Source organism: Strix uralensis, chromosome 1 (genome assembly GCF_047716275.1).
Source record: "Strix uralensis isolate ZFMK-TIS-50842 chromosome 1, bStrUra1, whole genome shotgun sequence".
In the NCBI taxonomy this organism is placed as follows: domain Eukaryota; kingdom Metazoa; phylum Chordata; class Aves; order Strigiformes; family Strigidae; genus Strix; species Strix uralensis.
The window spans coordinates 38,357,571-38,369,758 of record NC_133972.1 but is presented as its reverse complement, the minus strand read 5'-3'; the positions used below and the strand labels follow the sequence as shown (position 1 = coordinate 38,369,758).

Below are 12,188 nucleotides of genomic sequence, written 5' to 3'. Positions count from 1 at the left end.
GCAGATCAACACTCCTGCCCAACTTAGTGTCAACTGCAAACTCACTGAGGGTGCACTCAATCCCCTCATCCAGATCATTGATGAAGATACTAAACAGAACTGGCCCCAATACTGAGCCCCAGGGAACACCGCTTGTGACCGGCCACCAACTGGACTTAACTCCATTCACCAAAACTCTTTGGGCTCAGCCATCCAGACAGTTTTTTTACCCGGAAAAGTGTACACACATCGAAGCCATGAGCAGTCAGTTTCTCCAGGAGAATGCTGTGGGAAATGGTGTCAAAGGCGTTACTGAAGTCCAAGTAAACTATACCCACAGCCTTTCCCTCATCCACTAATAAGGTCACGTTGTCATAGAAGGAGATCAGGTTAGCCAAGCAGGACTTGCCTTTCATAAACCCATGCTGACTGGGCCTGATCACCTACCTGGCTGTCCTGTATGTGCTATGTGATGGCACTCAAGGTGATCTGCTCCATAACCTTCCCTGGCACCGAGGTCAGACTGACAGGCCTGTAAGTTCCCGGATCCTCCCTTCCAGCCCTTCTAGTAGATGGGCATCATATTTGCTAACCTCCAGCCAACTGGGACCTCCCCAGTTAGCCAGAACTGCTGATAAATGATGGAAAGTGGCTTGGTAAGCACTTCCGACAGCTCCCTCATTACTCTTGGGTGAATTCCACCTGGCCCCATAGACACACTTGTGTGTGTCTAAGTGGTGTAACAGGTTGCTAATCATTTCCCCTTGGATTATGGGGGCTTCATTCTGCTCCCCACCTCTGTCTTCCAGCTCAGGGGGCTGGGTACCCAGAGAACAACTGGTCTTACTATTAAGGACTGAAGCAAAGTAGGCATTAAGTACCTTGGCCTTTTCCTCATCCTTTGTCACTATGAATCCCTCCACATCCAATAAAGGATGGAGATTCTCCTTAGCCCTTCTTTTGTTGCTAATGTATTTACAGAAATATTTTTTTATTGTCTTTTATGGCAGAAGCCAGATTAAGCTCTAGCTGGGCTTTGGCCCTTCTAATTTTCTCCCTGCATAAGCTCATGATATCCCTGTAGTCCTTCTGAGTGGCCTGTCCCTTCTTCCAAAGGTCATAAACTCTTTTTTCCCTGAGTTCCAGCCAAAGCTCTCTGTTGAGACAGGCCAGTCTTCTTCCCCCTGGCTTGTCTTTCAGCACATAGGGACAGCCTGCTCCTGCGCCTTTAAGATTTCCTTCTTGAAGAATGTCCAGCCTTCCTGGACATCTTTGCCCTTCAGGACTGCCTCCCAAGGGACTGTGTCACCCAGGCCCCTAAACATGCCAAAGTCTGCCCTCCAGAAGTCCAAGGTAGCAGTATTTCTGACTCCACTCCTTACTTCTCCAAGAATCAAAAACTCTATCATTTCATGATCTCTATGCCCAAGACAGCCTCTAACAGTCACATCACCCACAAGTTCTTCTCTGTTCACAAACAACAGGTCCTGCGGGGCATCCTCCCTAGTTGGCTCACTCACTGTGTTAGGAAGTTATCTTCCACACACTCCAGGAGCCTCCTGGACTGTTTCCTCTCTGCTGTATTGTATTTCCATCATTAAAAGGACTATCACCACCAGCAAAACTGATGGATATTCTTAGCAATGACATCAGCAGCTCAATTAATTCACAGAAGAGAATCAAACATTATAAAGTATCAAAAATTAATTATACAACTTCAATCCATCTATCAATTTCTTAATTATATGATAAACCAAAAATAGTACATGAATTACTGCTGTATTTTAGCTTCTCAAATAGACAACCTTCAGTAGCCTTGTAATCCTCTAAACTTCAGTCTAACATCTATAGTTATTAGTTCCATTAGCTTCAGTGAGACCAGCAACAGTAAGACTAACAACTCTGATAAGTTTCAGAGTCATTCCAATTATAAACCTTTAAGCAATTCTTGCAATAGTTCTGTTCTAAACAGAACAAACTTGTTAAGTGACAGACCAAGAAACATTGCAAGAATAGTCTTACAGAGAGATCAGTACTGAAACAAGCCTGATACAAGCTTTTGAAAGTACTGAGTATGGTGTTCTGAACAGTTAATGACAGGCTGACTTGCAAAAAAAGGTTTTGGTTCCCTCTGGCAAGGGGCTTATACACATTCAGCTCTCAGCAGACACCTATATTTAGCAATTTCAAGTGTACAGTCCTGTGAGTTAGCATATTCTTTATAAACAAAGAAGATCATACCCATTAACGTACCCATAAAAAATTGTAGTGCAACATTGTCTACCAGAATATGGTCCAGAGGGACTGTGCAAAGTTTTCCAAAGTTTGCTGCCAGTTTCACAGTATCTATTTCCTGTAAGACATAGTTCAGTGTGTTCATAGGTTTTATATTTTTTAAATGAGCTTTTAAAACTTTTACTTACCACAAAGCAGACATAATACAAAATAATTTACATTATAGATAATAAAGCAACCTCTCAATGGTTATTTTCACAGTCACTAATAAATGAAGATCTAGATCATGAGGTCATGTTCTCATAACTATTTGCCTTCAGCATGGATGATTTCTGCTACATGGAAAGCTGGCTTTAACACTGCTATTCACATAATACTATACAGGTCAAATTAACCCCAAACTCCCCACCAACAGTGACAGTAGCATTAAAATGAGTTTCAGCATTTGATTGGGTGCAGGTCACCACAACTTAAATTCATCTCTGCCCAACTGTCTTCCGTGAATATGACATTTCTTGGTTATTGCAGTAATGCTTCCAGGTCCAGCTGTAGAATACTTAATCATTTTAACAGTCAATATGCACAAGATTGTTTAATTTCTTGACTCTTTTTAGATGTGGTTCCAAGATAAAGTCAAACATACTGACTCTGGTAGCCTTAAAATATTAACCAAAATGTAAAACAAGCAAACACAGCAACATGAGGTTCTCAAATTTAACATCCAATTTGCTTTTCGTTGAACTAAAGATGTAAATATGTCTATCAAAAGGCAATACATGGAGTCTACAAGGTGTTGCAAAATAATCAACAAGCGGTACCTTTATCAACAAGAAGAGAGATCTTTGACAAAGACTAAGCTTGAGGCACACAAGATATGCACTGGTGCAGCAAAAAAGAACTCAATCTAGGTTTATAAATACAAAGATGCTTTGCATCTATGCAGCACTGTACTGAGAAGGTAAGAATTTCTCTAAGATATACTGACATATCTAAAACTACTAAAGCCAGAATCCAAAAAGCTCTAAATATGTGAAGCTTTAGAAAATTTTTCATACTTAAATTGCAAATAGAAGACTAAATTCAGTTGTATAATGTATTCCTATAACTGCATACTTCAAGCTTCTGTTTCAAAACACAAGAATTAAAAACCTAGACCGAACAAATCATTTGCAACTTCACTCTTTCAGAACTAAAGAAATTCTAAACCACTTACTTTTCCTGACTGCAACCTCTGAATTCTTGAATCACATACTTTAATAACATATAATAGACTGTTTATTTGATTCTTTATAGTGTTGATATCTGAAAGCAAAAACAAAGAGGATTAAGCAATGCAGTAAATAAGTAAATAAACTCTTGTTCTCAAATGCTCTACAGTATCATACAAAAAGTGACATACCACATACAAAACAGATCAGCTTTGAAGAGAAGGGTTTTTTTCAATTTAAAACCTTACTGATAGAAGCAAACAAGAAGAAATATTTTTCTCTTTCCTTTCTCAGATTAACTATTAGTTGACTATCCATTAACACCTAAAGTATTACTGAATTCAGAACCACCAGTCAAGGAAGTGTCAATTCAATGGAAGCATACATACGTAACCAATTAGTCTATATCTAAAAAAAAAAACCCACTTATGAAAATTCAAGTTTTAACCCTTCATTTAACCCTTATTTTTTAAAGTAACAAAATGTTTTATACTATGCTGCATCAGAGTTTTTATTTTCTAAATTTCTGGAATATACACGCTGGTAAATGAATTTCGTATTTCGTAAAACAATACAGCACTAACCATCTCCCGCTGTATCTAGAGATCGAAGATATTGCAGTTCTTCACTTGCTTTATCTTTCACTGCTTCCAACTCTCCTATATTATCACTTAATTTAATAATATTCATAAAGGCCTCATAGTTACAGTTGGAATCACGAATCTGAAACAAAGTTTTACAGTGTGAATAATGCAAAACAGCTAAAATTACATGACATGATTTTTTGTTAAGTGAATTATTTTGATACAGCACTGCAAAGTGGCATTTTAAAAACACTTTGATACTTCTAAACCTTCCTTTTGATACTGAAGTTTTATATGGACTGAAAAAGAAGCACACGCACAGTCAAAACCTATTTCACACCATCATTTTCTGTTTTCAACATGCACACCAAAGACACATGGAAAAATCTGACAACCTACTTAATGAAGATCTTGTCCAAAACCCAATCAACCTTCTTCTGCTATTACCTTAGCTAAGCAGGCAGAAACCTGAAAAGGTTTCAGCTTTGCCAAGGTCCCCTGAAAGTGTACATGCTCCCAATGCAATGGCTCGTTAAGATACAGAATTACAAAAAGAATTAAAACCTTCTACAATGTAATCATAGCCTACTGGGGGGCGGGGGGAAGGAAGTGACTGAATTAATATCCTCTCTGAAACATGAATTCAGACACTCTTGTAAGTACGATTAAGCTATTTCAATACATACTATTTTCCCAGTATTGGCATAGGATGAACCTGCTCTAGGGACTTAAAAGAATTTTTGCAAGTGAAGGAAGCCTGCTGTGCGGCCGAAATCACTGCAAACTGTGTTATGAATGCAGCGTGGAGATCAGGGAAAGGTTGGCGGCTTTACAGCGTGCGCATGAAGGTGCAGAGGGTTGAGTTCTAATGCTGTCTTTACCATCTGACGCCAAAAAAAGTAACTTCACACACATCTTTCATAAACGTTCACTTTGATTTGGAAATGTAATATTTCATCTGTACTGCAGAAGTGCATTGACATGAGTTGCACAGAGCAGAGAGAATGATGACTGAATACCTCTGACCAAAGTTAATGGAAAATTTTCCTAGAAATCTGCTTTTAAAAGAAGTAGTAGAAGCAATACTTGAATTTCAAATATTTTGGAAAAACGTGAATTTCACAGTGAAGACAGAAAAGTTTGGATTAACTTCTGATTTTATATTGAAACTTTGTATTTTATTGCAAGAGAATTAGTATCAAACTGTGGTGTGCCCAGAAACATGGAATGAAGCTTCTCATTTTCAGAAATTAGATTTAATTCAAATTTTATGTCCAAGGTTCCAAAAGGAGCCAGAATTTACTTCAGTCATCTCTACTTCTGACCTTAATTTCTGCAACAATCTTCATTTCATAAGACTTAATTAAATACATACTTAAATATCAAATTTTTGAAAGCATTTATTCTTCCTTATATTTCCCCCAGCACATTTACTTCCTCATCTCCAAAAGCAATTATGAAAATTAATATTTGGGACATCACCATCATAACAGAAAGCTTTATAAAAACCTCAGAATTCTATCTTTGGATGCAGCCGGGGGCAGTGCTCAGTAAATAAAGAATGAGGCCAAGTTACAAATAAAGAACATGTGTAGGAGGAAAAGGAAACAAAAATTGAAAAGCTTGGTCCATATAAGCAGCAGTATTTTTTCTTATTAAAGTTAGGTTCCTGTAGAAAAGCAGCATGCAAGCTTTTACATGAAATGGATGTAACTGAAGTAAAGTACATGTACACTTGAATTCATTCCATACATAAGAACTTTTACTCCAAAATGCAACGGTGTTTTCAGTGTAGTACTTGAATGCACACTATAAGACTAACATATATGAATAGAATTAGAAGAACTTGGGGAAAGGAAAAAAATTAAACTGGATTCATGATGTATAAGTGATAATAAACTATAAAAAGTAAGTTTTAACTTGCTTTGCAAAAAATCATTAAAGTGTGAATATTCTATTTATGTTAATTTTACTATATATTACTACAGTGGTTCTCAACCTGCGGTCCGTGGACCCTTGGGAGGGCCACAATGTTGTCACAGGGGGTCCATGAAAGCTTAAAGCAGGGGTGAGAAATGTCCAGCCCAGAAACATTTGGTCTGGCCCACAGCAAGCACTGCACCTCCTTTTCCCACAGCCCCCTCCCCTCAATGCTCCTCTCCTACTCAACCCCCACCCCCGCCTGCCCTGATGCACTAGTATATTTGGTGCTAGTATGGTTGGTGGGACGCACTTTAACTAGACATGTTTTCTCATAAAGACATTTTCTTAACCCAACAGCTCTCTTTAGGGTCACAACAGGGTTGAAGTCTGTTCCTCCAAGTGGTGGCCCTGGACCCGTAAACAAAAATATATGGTGACTGAACACAGAGAAACAAGGGGGGGAAGTGTGAAGAACTGTAAAAACTTTTCATCAAATTTTAATGTAAAAATTGGCATCAAATTTGGAATTAGCATGTTAAAATATCATAAAATGGGCCATTTGAGCAAGAAGAGTGTTGATGCTATTATTTTCAATTCATATGTAATCATTGCAATAAAGATATTATAATAGGAGCGTGTGCATTAACAGATTAACTTATTTCCCCTTCTCTCCAAATTTGAAGACCGTTCAGGAGAAAACTGAACTAAATATTTGATGCAATTGAGTGCTTTAAAGCTTGAATTAAGTCTTGGTGGTCCACGGCCACAGAAGGTATTTAAAGGGGGTCTGTGGTGAAAGAAAGGTTGAGAACCCCCATATTACTAAATTTAAAAGTTTTTGGGGTTCTTTGCAGGTGCATTAGAGAGAGATCAAAGACTTTGTTTCTCCCTATTCAGCTAAATTATTAGGGGTTACCACAAATATCCCTAAAACAATCACCATTAGATTCCTTAGCAGAAGAGGGAAAAAAAAAAAGTGTTACTACTTGTTGTTCTGGAGGCCTCTTAAGCCTTAAAGGACATTATGTTAAAATAGTCAAGGAAAAAAATCTTCCAAGGTTACTGCCATACTTCCTGAACAGCTGAGTACAACAGTCAGAAGACTCAACTTTACACTTCAACATACTTTTATCCTCAGACAACTTTTGCTAAACAACCACAACACATTTAATATAGCAGACAGGAGTTCACCATATCTGCCAATATATCCACTGGTAACTTTTCTACCAGCTATCTGCCATGATTACAGGGAACCCAAATAAAGCTTCACATGAAAATATTCTGGAAGTATCATTCATTTTAAACATTATAAATCTTACCATCCATATGACATACTGATTAATATAATCAGGATCACTGAGCTGGTTTATTAATGGAAGAAGAATTCCTCGGGAGAGGATTTCCTGAAAAACAAAATATAATAAATCATTTAATACATTTATTCATAAAGCTAATATAACTGCAACAATTTAAAAATCACTGTGTGGAAGCTAAATAAAAAAAATGTGTAATTACTGAAAGCATTCAATAGGCAGTAGCACATTCCCTTCCAATTAACAGTAGATGTTAATACCTGAAGAAAAACAACATTCATTTCATCACTTTTCTAATACTGCTAGAGATAAAAAACTTCAAAAATATTTCACACAAACTGTTCTCTGCTATTAAATACTTATCAAGATTGTACTGCCTTTAAAATACCCTAATATTAAACTAGATCAATTTTACAAAATAAAATAAGAAGAGCAATTCAGATCTAAAAATTTTTATGGCATTAAACCAAAGAATTGGGATGGTTTTTAAAGTCCATACTTACCCTGACAAAGTATCGCATGATCTTGTTCTGGAAGTCTCCAGGAGGTAGCAATATATACAGTAAAACCTCACAAAGATCCCTTAGGAATCCTAGGGAGGGAGAACAAAAAACCCTCAGCACAATTTTATATTATGTTATTTCACATTACCTGATAGCACAAAAATCAACAGATAAATCCTTAAAATGAAATTCAAATATACAGTCATATATATTCTTATAGTTCAAGCATAACAGTAACACCTTTCAGACTGAATATAAGCAGCACTGATTGATAACCTGAGACAGATGTAGCATCTCAAAGCCAAGACAAGAGAAAGCCAAATTCCAACAAGCAAAAAACTAACTCCAATGTATTTTCCTTGTTTAACGTATACAGGGGTTTTTTTCCCCTCCTTTGGACTTTGCCCAAAAAGATAAACTTTAATGAAGACTATGGAGTAGTGATAAGGAAGGCAGATCTAACAAAAAGCAGTAAGAATCTGCAAAGCCGTCCCCTGCCTCCCAGAAAACATATTTATATCTTAAAATTCTTCCAATGAAAAGAGGAATAGCTATATATGTACATACTTCATTATAATTCTAGCATTAATATGCACAAATTAGAGGAAATACACATCTATAGCAGATAACGCTTTGAAAGTCACATGCTAAGATTTCAGCATATTTCATACTGTGAACACAATTGTAAGTACTTTAGTTTGCTATACTAAAATAACTTCAGAAGATAATATTGAGAAACCTTCTTCATCTTTGGGAGAAGTGCAGACTAGATCACGACAGACTTCTTTTTCCATTTCAACTTCAACCTCAAAGAATGTATCTACAAGTTCCTCAGCTTGGTCTGCAAGAAGAAAATAAAAAGAATCATACTTTTTCGTAAAGATTAGAAACCCAAGAGTAAACCTGAATTATAAGATAAAGCTAACTATATTCCACACATATAAGATACCTGCCTACTCAGACTCAAATCAAAAAATATTTAAATCATTACCTTTCATCTGATCACCTTTCTCTGCTATTCTTTGCTGAGCTTTTCTGAAAACTCGAAGATGAGTGCCAAAGTCATCAACGAGTCGTGTAGTGAAATAAGGCTGCCAGTCTGTTTCCTTTGACCTATCAGAAAAGGACATCCATGAAAATGAATTATGTTATCCTTAACACAAAGAACGGTAATAAATTTCTACTACTTCTTCCTCCCTGCCAAGAACCACACTGATAGTAAACATGGAAAAGCGAAGAAATTAATCAGTCTCCTAATTGCTTATCCAATGAAAACAAATCAAATATTGTAAAATACCACTCTTGCACCACACGAATATTTATGCTTGAACTACTTTAAGGTCAACATTAGTATCTGGAATAGTGTTCTGATTCATGACATTGTCAAATATCTGTGAAAAATCCTGATATAAACAGCCTACAATCTAAAACTAGAATACTCCCCAGGCCTTTTTCAGTCAAACTTTCTATCACTTTGGAAGGCACCTAAACAAAGTAATTTTCTTCTGAATTTGCAGTATATGCATGAGTGCGAAAACACACGTTTCATTTGAAACCACAAGCGACCTAGTATTATCAACAATTGATTCCGCAGCTTATATGAAACGTAATTAGCATGCATCTCCAACAATGCACATAGGTTAGCATCAGAAAATAGTCACTGTTAGATCTGCATAAAACTTTTCCTTATCGGTATGAAAAAGACACAGAGATATTCTTACATTGTCCTTGACTTACTAGCCACACTGAAAAGGCACTTGTGCCATATGGATTTAATGAAGCTAGATGTTAGTGATGGCTTTTACTCTGCACTAAGTATTCTACTACCTGAATTCTCTCAGATACCTACTTTGTTATAGCAGAATCCTTCTACACTACTTCTTTTTTCGTTTGTTCCATCACTTGCTCTTTCTACCCTCAAAGAAAGAGGAAGGGATAAAGAACTCTGGAAGAGAGGTAAGCCTACTGCAAAAATCTAGATGTGGAAATAAGAAGCAGAGCTGTCTCAAAGGGCAGTCAATCAAAACCATCAATAATCCAGATCCACCATTCGCACAACCAACAAATCAAACAAAAACACTAGGTGGCAGCCTTACATCATTCTCCCAAATACGCAACTCTTAAAGGGGGAAAAAAAAAACCAAAAACAAAAACAACCCAAACACTGTATTCATTCTCTCCAGAAGCTCACAGGGTGTAGGAAATTAGACATGATGGTACTAATCTATGAGTGCTACAGCTATAGTCAGCTACAGCCATTCTAAACACACTAGATTATTTTCTCTTAATAACAACTGTTGCAGCCCTTTGAAACCAATTTGATTTGTACAGAATAACACAACTGCACAGGAGTGGTGGCTATTTTTGAAAAGGTATAGTAATATAGGAAAAAAAGGTAAATTTCTTATTATTTGACCTGCTTTGATACAGACCCAGTGCTTGATACTGTTCAATAAAGTAACTTCACCAAACAGACAAAAGTATTGAAGTTGGGTAGCCAGGTACATTTCACATAAGCACAGGATTGCTTGCTGTAACATACAGTTTATTTAGCCTAGTTTTCACTATTTCCAACACGAATTCCTAGGATTTCCATTATTTCTCAATGAGTAAAATTTTATTATAACTGGTTTTTCCTATCATTAAAGCTAGCTTTCCATCTTTGACCTTTCTTGCCAGAAAAGCACACTGACTTACATCTTCAAGTCAGAGGGAGAGTATAACAACACCTCAAAATTGTTAAGTAGTTTATTATATTTAGGTTACCCACAACCTCTTCTGAAGAGAAAACATGTACCAATCTGCACAATGAAATGAATACCGGAAATCATTACCTAACAAAGAAGTAGAAGGATGTAAAGGCATGCAGTACCTGAGCTGAGAAATCAGCCATGTTAAAGAAGAGAATAATTTCCCAGACAAGTTCCCTGATTTCCTGCCACTTGACTGAGCAACAGCAGAAAAAACATGTGTGACCTGGTTTCAGCTGGGATAGCATTAATTTTTCTCGAGCTGGGAGGGGGCACAGCTGGAGCACCAGACCCAGATTGGCCAATAGAATATTCCATGTCACATGACAACATGTTTGGTATATAAAGGAGGGGCAGCTGGGAAGGAGACGGGTTCTCTCTCACTTCCAGGATTGTGGCAGCCGGGATCTTGGTTCTTTTGGGATCACTGGCCAGAAATGGGCTGGGTATCAGTCAGCGGGTGGTGAGCAGTTGCACTGTGCATCACCTGTTTGTACTTTTTATTACTGTTATTGTTTTATCTTATTCCAATTACTAAACTGTTTTTCATCTCAACCTATGAGTCTCCCTTTTTCCCCTCCAATTCTCTCTCTCACTCCCATAGGTGGGGGAAGGGCAAGCGAGTGGCTGTGTGGTGTTTGGCTGCCGGCTGAATTCAACCGACAACACATGGGACAATTAACAAACTATTCGTTTGTTCTGAGTCAACCCTATTTTTAAAAAGGATTTACATATGTGACATATCATTTTGTTCCCCAGATCACCATTCTTTTAAAAATACTCATTGTTCTTACACATTGAAGAGTAATACCACTTCTAAAACTTATCTGAGCTGATACAGATGTTTGAATTAAAGGCTTTCATTTTGACCTACCTTGGGAATAGCTCTGCTGTTTATATGAAACAGGCCTGCGTATAAAAAGGTGATGATTCATGCAACTCAATGCTTAAGTTGCAGGAAAAAAGCTATTCTGTAATTTTAGACATTAATCTAAATTTTGAAAAGGCCATTTTGCAGAAGACCATGACTACAAACATCATTTCCATTCATTCCTTAAGGGATCAGCAGAAGGCTGTAGTTCTTAAGATGATAATCTTAAAATTTTACATGTTCTTTCTGTAAAATGCACTGAACTATGCTAATAGATAAGCTTAATCATTTATCTACTACCATACAAACCACAGAGGTATTTGTCCAGTTGCTTAGACAGCGTACTGATGTAAATACAAATAATCTTACCTGGCAGAAAACTGAACAAGTGCATACTGAAGAGCCTGCCTGATTTCCAGAAGAAACGATTCATCATCACTTAGAGTGTAATACCAATACTGCACATAGTCTCTCAGGGAAAACTGGATTACCTGAAAGCAGAAAGGAAAAAACTAAAGATGAACTAATGAACAAAAGACAACAAAATACAAAAGAGCTTTTTGTGCCTGATAATGCAACAGCAGTCTTAAAAGGTTAACATAGTGAACCATACTCCTCTACCATTATGGAATTGGGAGTGAAACAATACAACTCATGCTGAAACCTCTTTTTCATATCGGTTTGCACGCAATCAATGCATACTACATTGAGAAACTATAATATACAGAAAACAGACTCAAATGTTCCCCAATATCCTGGCCCATCCTCAGTGTTTTTTCACCCACCACTCTCAAACATGATGAAATTGCTCTACTCATATTT

General features: G+C 37.1%; 1 protein-coding gene across 5 annotated transcripts in view; it reads right to left on the bottom strand.

Annotated features, from left to right (window-relative positions):
- The window catches only part of SNX13 (sorting nexin 13), a 73,659-nt gene that overhangs the window by 27,634 nt on the left and 33,837 nt on the right, over nt 1-12,188 (bottom strand). For all 5 annotated transcript variants that reach the window (XM_074863330.1, XM_074863292.1, XM_074863311.1 and 2 more), the window contains 8 exons: nt 11,736-11,857; nt 8,737-8,858; nt 8,485-8,586; nt 7,746-7,834; nt 7,249-7,332; nt 4,007-4,145; nt 3,428-3,516; nt 2,233-2,332 (listed from right to left, as the gene is read on the bottom strand). In XM_074863330.1, coding sequence (XP_074719431.1) covers nt 2,233-2,332; nt 3,428-3,516; nt 4,007-4,145; nt 7,249-7,332; nt 7,746-7,834; nt 8,485-8,586; nt 8,737-8,858; nt 11,736-11,857 — 847 coding nt within the window. The remainder of the gene's footprint in view (nt 1-2,232; nt 2,333-3,427; nt 3,517-4,006; nt 4,146-7,248; nt 7,333-7,745; nt 7,835-8,484; nt 8,587-8,736; nt 8,859-11,735; nt 11,858-12,188) is intronic.